Here is a 15,680-nt window from a genome sequence, read left to right on the forward strand (position 1 = left end):
TTTACTGTTGTATTCATAATACTGAGCTGAGGAGGTAGGCACATGCTCCAGAACTACAAGGATTTTGTGCAGTGCTACTTCTACTGTGTCAGAAGAAAAGGTCATGCTTGTGATCACTTGACACTCCTACTTCCTCGTGGAGGCTGAGAATCCCTTCTGCACTGTGATGGGACATTAGTGTTTGCTACTGAAAAAAGCTGTCAGAGATTCAGAGTGGCAATTCTTCCCTTTGTGGGAATGAAGAATGATTATTGATGCCGTGTAGGTGGTTGTAGTTTAGCGAGAGTTCTGATGGACAAAGAGTAAGAAAGTTCTCAGGCACGGAATATACAGTCTCTTCTGATCCCTTGTTTTTAGTGCTTTATTTTTAGATGTTCTATTTTTAAACACCTTGAAATACAAAAATATTTGCTTTTTTTTTTTCCAGTTAAAAGAAAACCCATGTTGTGACACAGCATGACTTTATCTTTTTATAGCTACATCAAATACATGTTCCTTAGGATAATGAAAGAATATACAAACAATAATAAAAGCAAAAATAAGAAACCAGCAGTTGAGACTGTAACACAAGGTGGAGGGCAGCAAAAATAAATTCTGTAAATAAATTTCTTATCAATACTTATTCATTCTATACAAAATGATCTGCTTTAACCATATTGTAGTGCCAGTACCAAAAGTAGTGCAGGAAGCATAGACAGTGTATAGTACATAGAATATATTTTGCATCCCCTTTCTTGGTATTAATGTAGCAGTTGTGTTAATCTGTTAGTGAGTGGGAGTTCAGGAACATGCTCAGAGTGAGAGCAGAGTGGATTCTGCAGGTTCCTGGGTGTCAGGGCTCAGGTGCCGTGCCCCCCCTCAGGCTGCGGCTCACGGGGTCAGCTTGTGACTCATAAATATTATTCTTGTCAGTGCAGAGCAGATCTGATCTTGAGCCTAAAACAGCAACCAAATGAATAATAACAGCTGACAGCAGTGTGGTACACGCCTTTAATTGCAGCCTTGCACTCCAGCCTCCACTCCCTGTGCAACGTCAGATGCTGGGGTTGGAAGCCCAGGAAGAGCCTGGGGGAGGCCTGGCAGCCAGGTTGTTCTACACTGGTGTTTCCACTTCTGTGGCTTTTTGCAGCCTGTTTAGATGTGTTTTTGTTTTGGGGTTGGTGTTTTGTTTTGTATTTTTCCTAATCTGCCAATCTCATCTTTTTCCAGCCGCTCAGGCTTTGTTAGTGCTGACACACACTTTTTATTTGCTTACTTACTGTACAGTTAGATCACACCTTTCACTGAGAAAACCTAAGAGAAGCCAAATCCCCGTCTGCTGCCATCTGACCTCAGGGCTTGGCCCAGGGCTGGACCTCGGGCTCCTTGGCCAGCTCTGACCGTGTCCCAGGGGAGCTCTCGGAGTTACAGCTCCTGGCTGGGGCTGCTGGAGCATCAGGTGTGGGGCAGCTCTGCTAGCCTTGTGCTGCCGGCCCTGAAGAACCTTCTGGGACACGAGGACACAAGCAGGCCAAGGAGACCTGGCCTTGTGTCTGGATGATCCCTCTGGAGAGGGGTGGAGGGAGAAGTGTGCTGGACAGCAGAGGGCAATTAGCAGCTGAGTGAATTAGCCTGAGTGCACCCTGCAAAGCAGGTTCCAGTGGAGACCAGGTAACTAGCTCAGGTGTAAATTGTCTCCAGATGAGAGTGCTGCATTTTTTATCTGGATGGTGGAAAGCTCTGGGTAAAACAAAAGCTTAAATTCTCAAGAAACATGCAATAAGAAGAAATCATTAGTGTAGTTTTTAAGCATCTAGCCTTGACCTTTGGAAAATATGCAGCCTGGAGTAAGATGAAGAATTACTTTTATAAATTGCTTATATAAATGCTTTTATATAATGCAAAATGTGAAGTTCTTGCAGGTGATTGATCATAGGAAAATTTTAAAACTTTAAAAAAATTTATTTTTTTAAATTTCAAAACTAAAAAAACAGTTAGTTTTGAACCTTATTAGCTAGACAAGGTTGGAAGCGATGGAAGTTGCTAAGTTCAGGTTAGACTCTATAATAGTCATTGCTCATGCTTGGAAGAGCAAGAACTTGGGAGTGGGTGTTGTCCTCTAGATAAAACACTCCCTATTTTGTTGCCCAGACAGAGAGGTGGTAGTCACTGTACGTAGCCGTCCCACTGGTGTTACCTTCCTGGAGAGGGAAGAGTGAGAGCAAAACTTAAACACGGCTGGTCAGGCACTACTGAAGCTTGGGCTTATTTCTAGATCCCAGGGAGAAGTCTGACAATAATTTGGTGGTGATTTTCTGCTTCTCTGCACATTTGAATGTAAGGCCGTGTTTTGAAAGGAAAAGGGTAATTCCAAACTGCTATGACACTGCCATTTAAACTGAGTTACAATTTTAATGTGAACTACTTATTGCCATGACTCTCAGCTGTTTAGTGCTGCTGCTTTACTGGGTGTTTAGGCTGCTGCCTTTTTGTTGAACCTGTCTGCACGTTTGCAGTGTGTGTGGTCATGCTGCTCTCGGCTTTGATTGCTGCTGTCAGAGCTGGGCAGGAGTGCAGGGCAGGGCTGCTCTCAGGGGAGCTGGGCTGCCCTGGCACTGCCCTCTTGCTTCCCTGCTGCCTCCCAGTGCTTTTGGGGAAGAACCTTTGGCCTGGTCCTGTGTGTGGCTTAATCACAGTCAGTGACTTGCATAAAGCTGCTGTTTTGCAGACAGTGTGCACATTTTCCATGTGTCCCGTGGCTTTGCAAGCTTTGTGCTCATTGAGCTCACTGGGTCTGATGCCATGGCTTCCAAAGGGAAGCTTGATTGTTTTCCCAGTCTCATTTCTTACACATTTTCTGTAGCTTACTCCCTTATCCGATACTAAACCACTGTGTAGCTTTGTGAACAATCTAATTATCCATATTTATTTTGATACTGTACATTTTTGTTCATCCTGCCAGTTCCTTTTTCCAAGTGTAATATCACAAATAAGCTGATGAGTACACTGAAGGAAATTATTCTTCTGCATTGGACTTCTGTTTTCTCCAAAACTCAAGCTTCAACTAATATTTTCAGTCATATGCTTTATGACAATTAAAAAATTGATTCTTTGTTTTCTCAGTGCTTCCAGATCACTGCTTCCATTGTACAGATAGAAAATCAACAAGGTTCACACAAGCTAAGCTAGTTTAAGGGTATTATTTTATTGAATGTCATGTACATTCAAGCAAATTGCTGAGATTGTGTTTTCGGACATATTCACTTCTACTGTGCTATATTTGAAAGCATTCTTTTGATTTAAGTTTGCAACTGTTCTCCGCTGGCCTTGGCAGTAATGGATCTGCATCAGGATAGCAGTGGCTGGAGGCTTAAGAGAAAACACCCATAAAGCCTACAGCTTCTGTGCTGTCTGCAGTAGCAGGGTTTAGTGGAAGTTAATTTAACTTGAGGTAAAAATCCAGTTGGTCTTTTATGTCTGTCGACATGAAGCCAAGCTGGTAGGCCTGGCGCAGCACTTGGTGCTAGTGAAGTTGTGTGGGTCATTTGCTCCTGCAGAACACACAAAAGTTGCCCCCTCTGTAAGTTGCTGATGTCCTATTTCAAAATACCAATGCAGCTGAAGTATTCAGAGTACCTAAATTTTCTTCTTTAATCTGTGAAATTTTTGCAGAATAAAATAATGTACTTTGTAATAATAAATTGCTGGTATCCTGGTGAATGTGACTTGTTCCTGGATAAAGTACACCAGAGCACTGTAGTTAAATCACATTGTTACAAATTGTAGCATTAAAGAATATGGGGAATTTGCAGAATTGGCGTTTTGTGGTCCACATCTTCTTGACAGCATAGTTAATCACTTCTCAGTGTTAAATGTGGTAATTCCAGCACCACTGATTTCAGTACTGTGTAAGTAAAAATTAAGTAGAAAAAGTGAAGAGATCAGAACTCCATTAGCATTGTCTGCCAGGCTACAGAAAATAGGTTTGGGTTTGGAGAGCAGATTTATAGCTGAATTAATAGCCTTGATGTCAACTGGATTTAAATCGGTTTGTGGGTGTATCCATGGAACCAAACTACTGTTCAAATCAGCTGGAAGAAAAACAGATTTTGATTTCAAGTGGTACAGCATGAAATGTCACATGTTTTAGTAGCATCCTGAAATAGTAGTCTCTGAGTGTGGGGAGAGAGTATCTATTTAGATGTCATTAAGCATGGTGACTAACAGATCAAAAGGGACTGTGAAGACATGCAGCCGACAAGCTGGGGTACACAATTTGCAGAACATCCCTGAATACTTCACTGCAGCAGGCTCACAGCTTCCCTGCCAGTAACACCTTATGTGTAACTTTGACTTAAAAGACTGTAAAGGATGAGGAATTCATTGTGGTGATGGTAATTATCCTCACTGCTAATAGTTACAATGTAGGAGTGTAATTTTTGCATCCTTAGCTTCCAATAGCTGCATCTCAGTGGGAATAATTGGGGTTTTTTTCCTACTAGGTTTAAAAATGTCTGCCATCTGAAATTCATTCTGTGTGTAGGTGGTCGCAAACCCCCATGGAATTACCTTCTAGTTCTGGAGGCCAGTGCAATTCTTTAACAGTGCAGGGGCAAGTCAGCTGACACCACTTAGGTATGCTTTCATAGAATGCCTGGATCAAGGAATAGAGTTCAATGAAAGAAAAATATTTGGGGAGTTGGAATTTGAATTATGGTTTTCAGTTACTTAGTGCTGATGAGAAATGTAGTAACCTTTGTGATGTTCACTGTACTTTCCTGCAGGGCAGCAAAGGACACTACAGATACCACTGGCAGAGCCACAATGTCAAGCACAGTGGAGTGGATGATATGGTCCTGCTTTCCAAAATATCTGAGGATTCCATAGTGGAGAACCTGAAGAAACGATACATGGATGACTATATTTTTGTATCCTTTGTTGGTTTTGTGGAGCCTGCTATACCTCCAAAATTATTCTGTGACATAGCCCTGTTTACAGCTTATTCTGTAATTCTTAATACTCTGAATCATGGGATGATGGAAACAGGTAAATATGTCAACATCTGTATATCTTCAGTGTTCTCACTTAATTTTTTTCTATGATTAATAAAAATATGAAAATTTAAATACTGGAACCTGCAACCTAACAGGAAGAACAGACTTCAGTACTCAAGGCTTGCTTTTTAAAAAAAAAAATCACATGAAAGCAATTCCTTAATATAAGAATAGTCCCTATTTCATTTTCAGCTTTTACAATGTAACATGAGCTGCAGTAATGAATTTTGTAAATTCTAGTCAGTGATGATGTACTAGAAAGCTATGCAGTTCCTTCTGCTTTAGCCAGGTTTTCATACTTCCTAGTTGTATCTGGAGAATAGTTTCATTGAAGAACTTAACATATTTTAGCAGAGAGGGGAGGAAATATAAGATCTAGCTGTTTCCATATATTCTTGACAGATGGTCAAGAGCTATACATAGCAGCTCAATTTAGCAAGGAACTGATAGAGGAAAGTTCATGTTGCAGTTGTTTCCATCACGAACTACAGAGGTTTCTAATCTGTGTGTGAACATGGGTTTGGACCCTCTGTTGACTGAAGTACTGCACTATTATTAAAACTGCTTTATAGGAGCATGATGAAGTTGCACAGTATTTGGCAGACTGTAGTACAGGGACACTCTGTAGAATCCTTCCTGGTGGTAGCACAAGTGCTTTTGGCCCGTGGAGCGCTGCATGTTCCTTGCAGTGTGCACAGAGACTTCAGTGTGTGCAGAAGAAAGTTTTTTGCTTTTTCTTTTTTTTCAAAACAGTGAGATTAACATGGAGATGATCTTTCTACTGAAGACGGAGTAAGAGTGTTTTCCAAGGGAACTTGTGGTCACATTGAAGGATCAATCTTCCCTTATGTAGGGAGAAATACTCCTTTTGCAGTTCTGTGAAGGCTTTTCATTCAGAGATGGAGATCATCTCTTGAATATTTGAATTGTTTGCATGTCCACTCATGAATGAACATTTTTCAGTGCTACATTGTACAGAGATGACAGAATCATCCCAGAAAATGCTGGTATTGTTTACCAACAGAAAACTGTCACTTCAAGTGTTTATACTGACACAATGAGTAATTGATCTATTATATCCAAGACCCAGATGTTGTCACTTGTTTTGAATAAAATTAAAAATGTATAAAGAAAGCATTTCAAATTAGTATTATAGAAATTATGTTAATGGAGTTACAGTTCTTCTCTAACACATTACCTTTTGTGACTTGGCACCACAGTAGGAGATTCCTACATAGGACAATCCAGCAGGATAGATTTGTTAATTTTTCTACTTTGTACAGAAAGCTTAGATAGCAAGTTTGCCTGTGAACAATTCCAGATTGTTAATGAAACCTACAGTACAACATTTTGAACCCACAGACATAGGTTCATTGCTAACTCCCAGCTCAATGAAAAGTGATATTGATACCTGTGACTTACTATCAGGTGCTTCCTATGTGTACACTGCAGCTGCAGTTCCAAAGGTTTATGAAGTATTTGAAATGCAGAGCATGTGCAGCTGAATGCAGAATGAAATACCATTTTAAAAACATTGCAAAAAATCTAATGGCTTGAAAATGAGTGTAGTGGTACAGAGCAGCCTGCAGGAGAGGACTCTGAGGGGCTGTTAATAGTTCCACTCATAAAATAACACCACAGACTGAATTACCCAACTCCCCCAGCACCCCCCAGTGCGTGCAGCTCAGCAGTTGTCTAATTTAGCTCAGCAGTGGCCGTTTCCATCCAGCTCTGCTTGCTCAGCACTGTCCTGTGAGATCAGAATGTGTCACTGCACTGTATTCTGCAAAGGTCAAACCCATATTTTCTAATGCTGACAATATGACCTCTTCAGTTAGAAAGGACTGAAACCAGTTCAAGTGGGCCATTTCCTTTCTGTATTTTTATTCAAGGTGTGTCATGTTTTGGCATTTAATACGTGGTTCTGTACTTAGATTATTCTAAAATAGGATAACACAGAAACATTCCAGTTGAATGGTATGTTTATTTTCTTGTAAGCCTGCTAATTTAATTTTTATTAACAATTGTAAACTGTGGTGGTTTTTACTATTATTTGAAGTATTATGTAATAGATGGAAAAGTTCTTTGTTGTTAGTAGTAAGATGATACTTTATGAAACTGTTGTTACCTTAACTTCTTTTGAATGCAGACATATATTGGCTCTGTACTTATCTCTGTGAATCCTTTCAAGCAAATGCCATATTTTGGGGAAAAGGAAATTGAAATGTACCAAGGAGCAGTAAGTAAAGCAGTCTAAAATACTGTGCAGTATTCTGGGGCTTGCATATATTATTCTGCACAGTTTAACTCTGGGAAGCATTTGTTTCTGGATTTGATAGCATTGTGCTGGCCTGGGAGAACTTGGCAGATAGTCATTGCTATAGAAATGAGTATTCAGATTGAACTCCCTGCAATGCAAGATCAGTATTTCAAGAAAATACTTGTATTGATTAGTTCTAATCCATATTATGTATCTCTCCTTGACATGTCCCTGCTCCTGCAAAGGCAGTTTTTAAGCTGTCATATGCACAAAATGGCCATTAGTGGATTTGGAGACTGTGATTTCAGAACTCTCTAACTGGACAAGAACAATAAAAAAGTGAGGTGCCAAAATTAGATGCCACTTTTGAAAATACAGCTTGAAGAATGAGTTAGCACAGACACATGAGGGTCTTAAAATTCAATTTCCTACTTGAGTTGAGCATGTCCACTCAGGACAGCTGTTGGTTTGGATGGCCCAGTGGATGAAAATGGGACCTGAGGCACCAGAGCATTGTTAGCACATGACTACTGGTGGGATAGGCTTAAATTGTGCGTTTCCTTTGCACAAGTCATACATTTCCAGCGGAAGCCATTTTTAGAATAGGGTATTTCTAGGAGAAAATTATGGATGAGAGAAAGTTCACTAGCAAAGTCTAGAGACTTCAGTTTGGTTTTATTAAATGCACCAAAGAATTCTTGGGGAAAGTTCACTATAAAGTGCTATTTGGAATTATTTTTTCCAGAGAAACATCTCTTCCAATTTAAATACAAATTTATTTTGCTCTTTCTTAATTTTTTAATGCTGTCTTGAAAAATTATTCTTTATTTCCCCTCCTAGGCACAGTATGAAAACCCACCACATATTTATGCTCTTGCAGACAGCATGTACAGAAACATGATTATTGACAGAGAAAATCAGTGTGTCATTATTAGGTAAGAAAAAGATTGGTAAAAACTATTTTATCTTCTTACAGTGTTTTAACTTGAAGAAGTAGAAAAGTTGATTATATCCTGAAAAATCTTCTGACCACATTAACGTTTTTGGATTTTCTGGGATAGCTAAGTATTTTCTGACCCTTCTTTTTGTTTTCCAATCCTGATGATAGCTTAACCACAAGAAATCTCTTACTCACACAGCCAGTTTCTTGTCCAATACCAAAATTACAACAGCTTGAATGACTACATGAGGGGGCTGGATTAACAGCTGTACAACCAGTACTGTTAAATCCAGTGATCCCACATGGACTACATTTATCATGGTCTTTTGTTCCTTTTGGAATTCTACTTGCATTCACTCAGAGACAGAAGGCGAGAGGTGCAGGGAAATTAATTTTATCTTCACTGTTAATCTATTTTAATTATTAACTGATGGAATTCACTGTAGAATTATTACTAATTTTCTTTAATGACAGGCATTATTTAAGTGACAGTCAAAGTGAATTTTGGGACCAGAGTTATGCTTTGTTCTCAGCTGTGGGGTTTCTAGGTGGTGTGTGATAAAGGAAGATGTGTGGAGAGGAGAACTGCAGGATCCTGCAGCTGGGACCTCTGTCCCTTTGGACAGGGAGCTGCAGTGCAGAGCACCTGGAGCTCCTTTTGCCTGTCCCCAGAGCAGGGTGGGGCCTCCCAGGGCTGTGCAGGGATTTTACACCTGGGAAGGCCAAGCAGGTGGTAACAGTTTGCTGGATCCAAGGAGGGTCTTCCTGCTCCTAGACCCCTGGGATATATAGGAAATAAAAAGCCCAGAGCTCTCCTGCCTGTCACTGGGATGGCTGAATTGTTCTCTGAGCTCAGTCCTTGTCTTTGGAGAGCTGATACCTATTGCTCTGCTGAAGTTTATTAGACACATGCAGTCTAAATTGAGGCCTGTTACGAATGGCTAAAATTGGGATTTTGCTTTTGGCATAAAAAGTAACATCCCAGAGAGTGGGATGTTTCACATGAAGCTAAATTTATAGTGAAAATCTTTGAGCTCCTGTGGATTGTGAATAAAAACCCTACTTTTTGATCCTGTGCTATGCCTCACAGTGCAATGCATGCAGAGAGTCACATTGAGAGAGTTCTGAGATGCAGATCTGAGATACAAACTTAAAGCTTTAATTTTACATGAGAGTTCTTGTACTTGAAGGCTGGATGATGTACTTGAATGCTCTTAGAAGTGTGCATTTTGTATGTGCAGAGTGAAACTTCTCTCAGTGTGTGCAAAATCTGCAGTTCTCGGAAATTCTGGATTAGGTGGCAACCAAAAATGATCTGTTTTCATATGATAATACTAATTTAAAAAGAAAAACTGTTACCAAACAACCTTTCCAAGGTCAGGGAAGGCTTTTTCATTAGCTGAGAAATTCCAGCATATTTGCATGTGTTAAGAATGTTATGGAGTGCACACGTCTGTCTAATGTCTAATCCCAGCTGAGCTGCTTTGCATGGCTGCTGCAGAGTAAATAAACAATGAGATTATTCATGGGCTGCCTCTGGGCTGGGCTAAGTCCAGGAGCAGGGTGTGCTTAGGTGGGAAGAGGGAGCAGTGGCCCCAGGTCTTCCCTGGCTCTGTGTGCATGGGCAGCAGTGCAGAGGAAGTTCACTCACAGGGGTAGCACGGCTACACTGGAATTTATTTCTCATTCAGTTTGTTTTACTGAGGCATGATATTTAATTTAGACCTTTCTCGAACTAAGCTCGTTGGTGGCAATTAAAACAGACTGTTGGCATTTCTGCCCTGTGTGGCATGGCAGCCCTTCAAGACTATCAACGAGGAGTTGTCCAGTCAAGATTTTAATTATGAAGAATTGTCTCTTGTGCCTTTAATTCCTTTTGGGCTATCAGTGTCCTTTTATTGAGAGAGTGGAGGTTATGATTAGTATTTTTCTATTACGTAGCAATAAATGCATTTCTTCAGAGTGTTGTTAAGGTTTTACCTTTCTATAAAGCTGAAGACTTTATTTCCACTTTGATTCCTGCCAGGAGATGTTGTCGTTGCCTTGGAGCAGTTTTTCTTGTTTGTAGTTTTAGTTTACATTTGCCATTTGTGTGGCAACATTTGAGTCCTGGAAAGCAGTGTATGATGACTGCATATCTGAAAAGGCAATGCATCTTATACAGTACAAATAGGAGTTAATGAAAAGATCATTTACCACCTAAACTGCTTTTAGTGAGCAGCTCAAGTCTATCTTAAATCTATTAAGCTCAAAATTCAAGATGAGATTTGTAGTCAGCTTCTATATCTCAGCTTTCCAGAAGACTCAAATGTCTGATCATTCTGGAGAGAACCTGGGAAATACAGCTGAATTTTATTGAGAAAGTGGTAGAAACGTAAGTCTAACACTGTAAGGTAATTTAGGTTAAAGCTCTGATTCAGAAGAGAAAAATATTTCACTGAAATCATGCTACTGAGCTTTCTCTGAGCATAATTGCAGAAAGTAAATTTTCCATGTAAACAAACTAAAGAACTTATCCAAATACATCAGAGTATTTTACATATACAGTGTTCTTTACTGGCAGATCCAAGAATTCTTTATAAATATTTGGTATTAAAATTTCTACATTGTCCTGTCAATGTAGATAAGCATCACTTGTATTGTTCTACAGCCATGGATACCATATTAAATGTCACTCCAAAAATTAATTTTAGAGAGAAGGATGATGCTGTGTATTGGATCTTGCTTCTCTAATTACTGATTGTTTCCTCTGGGAAGGAAGCAAGGAGCAAAAACATTTCCTTCTGCGTTTGTAGTCTTACTCTGATTTCAGCTAAGTATTAACCGGCTTTGTGGAAGAAAACATAATTTTTCTGAAGTGGCAAATAGTGCTAGAAGAAACAATATCTCTTTCAAAGCATTATAATTTTTGGTAGTGATTGAGGCTATGTGCTAGTTTTATTTTTAGCAAGAAAAGTCTCTGAGAAAATTGTCACACAGAGTCCACTTCAAGCCATTTTAAGAAATTTTTCAAGCTCTAAAAACCTCTGTACTTCCAGCATACTTCAAACTACCAAGTTAGATGTTTCTTACATCTTCTTAAAGTAGTGTTAATAGCAGCAGAGCAATAAGATTTATATGTAGCAGCTGCATGAGAACCATTTGGCAGGAATGCTACAATTTCCCTGAATACCTGAGCTTTACTGGGGGCAGGATACCATCCCATCAGATAAAGCTACATAGGTTCATAAATAATGCATCTTCTTGTTTTAGTCTTGTTTAATTGGAGCAATTTGCTGGTCTTTGATCAATAAAAGCCTAAAGCTGAAAAACATTGTATGCATGCATAAATCTAAAGAAACTCTGGAAGACAGTCTTTTGGACAAATTAATTTACTGGAAAGGACCACTGACATTGAAACACGGAGGCTAACAATAAAGCTTTATTGCTCCAGGGCAATACTGTGGCAGACACTGTGGAGTAAAAAATACAAGCCACGCTTAATTTGAACAAGGAGAAGGATAATGGATACGGTGAAGAAAAATCTTACAGAAACCTGTTATATTTTTACTGTGTGATAAATAATACCAGATCAGATTTATTCAGTGTTTGGCCCTGGATCCTCCCCTGTACTCATCTGAAAACTGCAATTTGTAAGCTCAGATGATTCAGGTTCAGTTGATTTGTCTGGTTTTACAACAGGAAGAACAAATTTACTGCCAACAGATTTTGAAGAAATGTTATTTTAATTATTGAGCTATTCATGATTTGAACTTCTAAAAGCAGTTTGCCATTCATCAAAGTCTGTCCCTGTGAATGTAATAGATATGTATAATACAGGCTTTCTCGGTTGTTAGGAAAAGGTGACTCAGAAGAATAATAATAATTATGGTCTGTGCTCCACAGATGGATGCTCAGTAAGTACTTTTTCACCCTTTCAGGTTTTCAGTTTGATCTGTAAAGCTGTAGTCAAGAGAAGACAAGAGCATGAAAACATTTCTGGGAAAACAATTTTTCAAGAGCTTTTTGGTATTTCTGTATTGTTCGGAAGCTTTAAAGATGTAAAATTACATTTGCAGCTTGGCAGTTTGGGGAGTTTTTCCAGAATGAAACCGTTAAAATTGTGTCTATTAGTCATGCTGATAAGGAGTTCTGAATTGTTTGTTCTCAGTGAGTCCCTTTCCTGTACAGGACATGCTGATGTTTCTTTGGCAGATGTGGCTAAAATTTGTGCAGGAAAAGATGTGCATTTGATCCATATCCAGGAACAAGTGGGTGCAGGATAGAAGAGTCAACAACATTCACAGAAATTATTCAGGAGTTTAAAGATAGTTTTATCTTTTGTGAAAATCTGTGCTATTTTAGCTCTTCTTGTGATATTGACCCAACATCTGTGTGTTGTTCTTTTTGCTTTGGTGTAGTTGTCTTGCTCAGGGGAAATGCATTAAGGTCAGAGACGACTTGCACCGAGGTTCATGAAGTCTGGAGGAATTTTGATGAAATGAAGGGAAGAAGCTTTAAGGGATGAAGTGAAGGGAGGTTGGATTGTCTGGCATGCCAATCTTCCTTCCCTCTTGAGAAACTTTGATTGCAAGAGAGCAAAGCTGCTGATGCTGTAAACACCATTCACCATTGAAGTGAAATATTATAAGGGAAGGAAGGAAGGAATTGTGAGAGCTAGTATGGGATATTAAGACTTCTTGTAGCCTGTGTCAAGAGGCATAGGAACAGGAAGGTAGTTCTTCCGTCATTCAGGATGTGATTAATAATGCCTCATTATTTTATTCAGGAACACCTAAAACAAAAAATTACTAAAATGAAGTAGGTATCTGGCATGGCATGCACAACTCATATTTTCAAATTAGTTTTTGTGTCAGGACCTGAAATCCCCCTAAATGTAGATGGGAATTGAGTCTTTAACACACAAATTCTCTTTTCAGCATCTTGGTTTAAGTAGATGTATGTACTTTTCTGAGCATGGAGTCTCACAGAGGTTCTGGTGTCCATGCAAGATGGTGTATTGTATTCAGAGTTCTGTACTCACAGGCATATCCAAGTGCCATGCTACCACACTGTATCACAGTTCTGTATTACCAGGTTACTCAGTCTCAATGTGGTGTATTTAATTGAGGTAATTCACCTTGGTTGGACAAGATGAACTTCAAATGACCCCACTGTAGAGTAACTTAAAAACTGATGTGTACATTTTTGTGTTTCTTTTTCTATAGTGGGGAAAGTGGTGCTGGAAAGACTGTAGCTGCTAAATATATCATGAGTTATATCTCCAAAATTTCAGGAGGTGGTCCTAAAGTACAGGTGAGTTTATGCACAATAATAATGAAGCATGAGCTTAGTCTGAAGATTCCCTTGAGAGATGGAATGACAAAGAGTGTTGGGACAGACACTGACAGATCAGAGGCTCTTTTGACCTGGGTATCTTGGGGATGAGCATCCAGAAACACGTGGGCCCCAAGGCAGAGAGCCCTGGGCTGGGCAGCTTTGCTCACCTGCAGAATGCTGCATGGGAGCCATGGCAGGGACAGCTACAGGGCCAGAATCAGCTCTGCTCCAGGTGCTGCAGCTCTTGTGCTGAATTGCATCTGCAAGACGGGTGGGCTTTGTCTTTGGTTTTTGTTTTTGTTTTGTTTTTGTTTTTTTTTTTAGTTCAGTGGTAGGAGGTACTTTAATTGATCTAAACCAGAATAAGAACAATCAATCCTTTCAGTAGATGTTTGGTGTTTTCCTCCTGTGTTGGCATTTTATTGAAAACTGACTTGGCTTTTTGGGTTTCTGTTACTTCCTTTAAATTTCTGATTTATGTATACATCAAAGAGGCACAGCAAAAACATCTTGTTTGATGAGGTTACCTAGGCACAATTACGGTGTGTGAAAACTGCCTGAAAGAACAAATAGTTGCTTTTGTTAATAACTGTACTGTTGGCGTCTGTTCTATCTATGAACTAAGGCTAATTGAGTGAAATAGCCATAAAAATTCCCTTGATGATACTACAGTGTCAATCCTTCACTGACAGGCACTGGTAGTTTTACCAGTTCACTGCTGTTGAATGCTTACTCTAATTTTTGCTTTATTGCAGACTCTGATGTTGAGAGTGTTCTTTTTGCCTAGTTTTGTGCAACAGTGACACTAGGACCATTGCAGAGAATAACTCAGTAACCAAGAGAATGATCCAGAGAGAGTGCATTGTGTTATTTTTGCAATAAATGCACTTTATATAGTAAATATTTTATTTCAAAGATTCCAGCTTTTTGTACAAAATTTAAAAAATCTTAGTAATCATAGAGTTAGAGTTGATGAGGTTGGTAGGTTGCCTTGAGCATTTATTTTGAAATAAAATTCCATCTTCTTTTCACAACCCAGCATGCACTGGGTTTTTTCCAAAGCTGATGTCTTCTTCATGTTTCAAGCTTCCAGGACCAGATGAAGAGACAATAGTAACACATTACTTTGCTTTCTAAGACAACTGGATAGCATCAGTAATCCCAAAACAGATTGCTGAAGCACTGGCAGATTCCTAAATGTCATGGTACTCTGACTGGTTGTGGTTCCAGACCTCCCCCCCAACCCTGAAAATTAAATGTTCATGTGTAAATGTGGTCTAAAATGAAGATGATGGAAAAAACAGGCCAGTTTATCAGCTGTGTTGATTGGCAGAACTATGCACAAAAGAACTGGGTTTTAGCCTCAGGCATTTTGTTTAATTTTGTAGGATTTTCGTCAAGAATAGGAACTAAAAGCTCTGGAAGAAAAATTGTTGGATTCTATTCCTTATATGATCGAGAAAATTTTTTACAGATGCAGGATTTCTTGCCTTTCTAATATATAATTTATATGTAATGGGTATTTTTTTTTTAAGAAAATCTGTAAGAACTTCAAAAATGTCTATTTCTGAATTTGCATTTCTTTCATTTCCTAAAATTTTAGCATGTTAAAGATATTATTCTACAATCCAACCCTTTACTGGAGGCCTTTGGGAATGCAAAAACTGTACGGAACAACAACTCCAGCAGATTTGTAAGTCCCTCTACCTTTGAGATGACTTTGCTCTTTGTGCTGTTACAGAGAGTGTTTAGGGGCATAATATTACTACAGGTGAGGTAAATCTGAATAAGATCTAAAGTGTGTTTTAAACCACAGTAGATGTCTGAGGCTTCTGTTTCATTCTGTAGAGGTTGTGCATTTCTCTATATGTACTGGGTACAGTTTTTGAAGTACCAAGGCTGCAGCCTTTACTAATATTATACAGGTAGTAGACAAGAATTACCTTCAGTCTGTCATTCCAGAAGGGTCAAGATAATCTCATGAAGTGACTGCTCACTAAATTGCACACCACAGGTTCCATTTGAAAAAGTTACACATAGACTTTAAAAATTTGAGATGTGTTCCTTGGCTAACATGAATGTTAATGCAGTTAATGTCTCCCTGAAAGCAAGAGAACCTGGCTTTGTT

General features: G+C 39.1%; 1 protein-coding gene across 1 annotated transcript in view; it reads left to right on the forward strand.

Annotated features, from left to right (window-relative positions):
• MYO1E (myosin IE) overlaps positions 1–15,680 on the forward strand; it is a 75,825-nt gene that overhangs the window by 25,448 nt on the left and 34,697 nt on the right. Inside the window, 5 exon segments of the mRNA XM_021532031.2 lie at positions 4,764–4,907; positions 7,183–7,272; positions 8,134–8,228; positions 13,441–13,528; positions 15,156–15,245. Of these exon segments, the coding sequence (XP_021387706.2) occupies positions 4,764–4,907; positions 7,183–7,272; positions 8,134–8,228; positions 13,441–13,528; positions 15,156–15,245 (507 nt within the window).

The sequence above is a fragment of the Lonchura striata genome, chromosome 11 (genome assembly GCF_046129695.1).
Source record: "Lonchura striata isolate bLonStr1 chromosome 11, bLonStr1.mat, whole genome shotgun sequence".
NCBI lineage: Eukaryota > Metazoa > Chordata > Aves > Passeriformes > Estrildidae > Lonchura > Lonchura striata.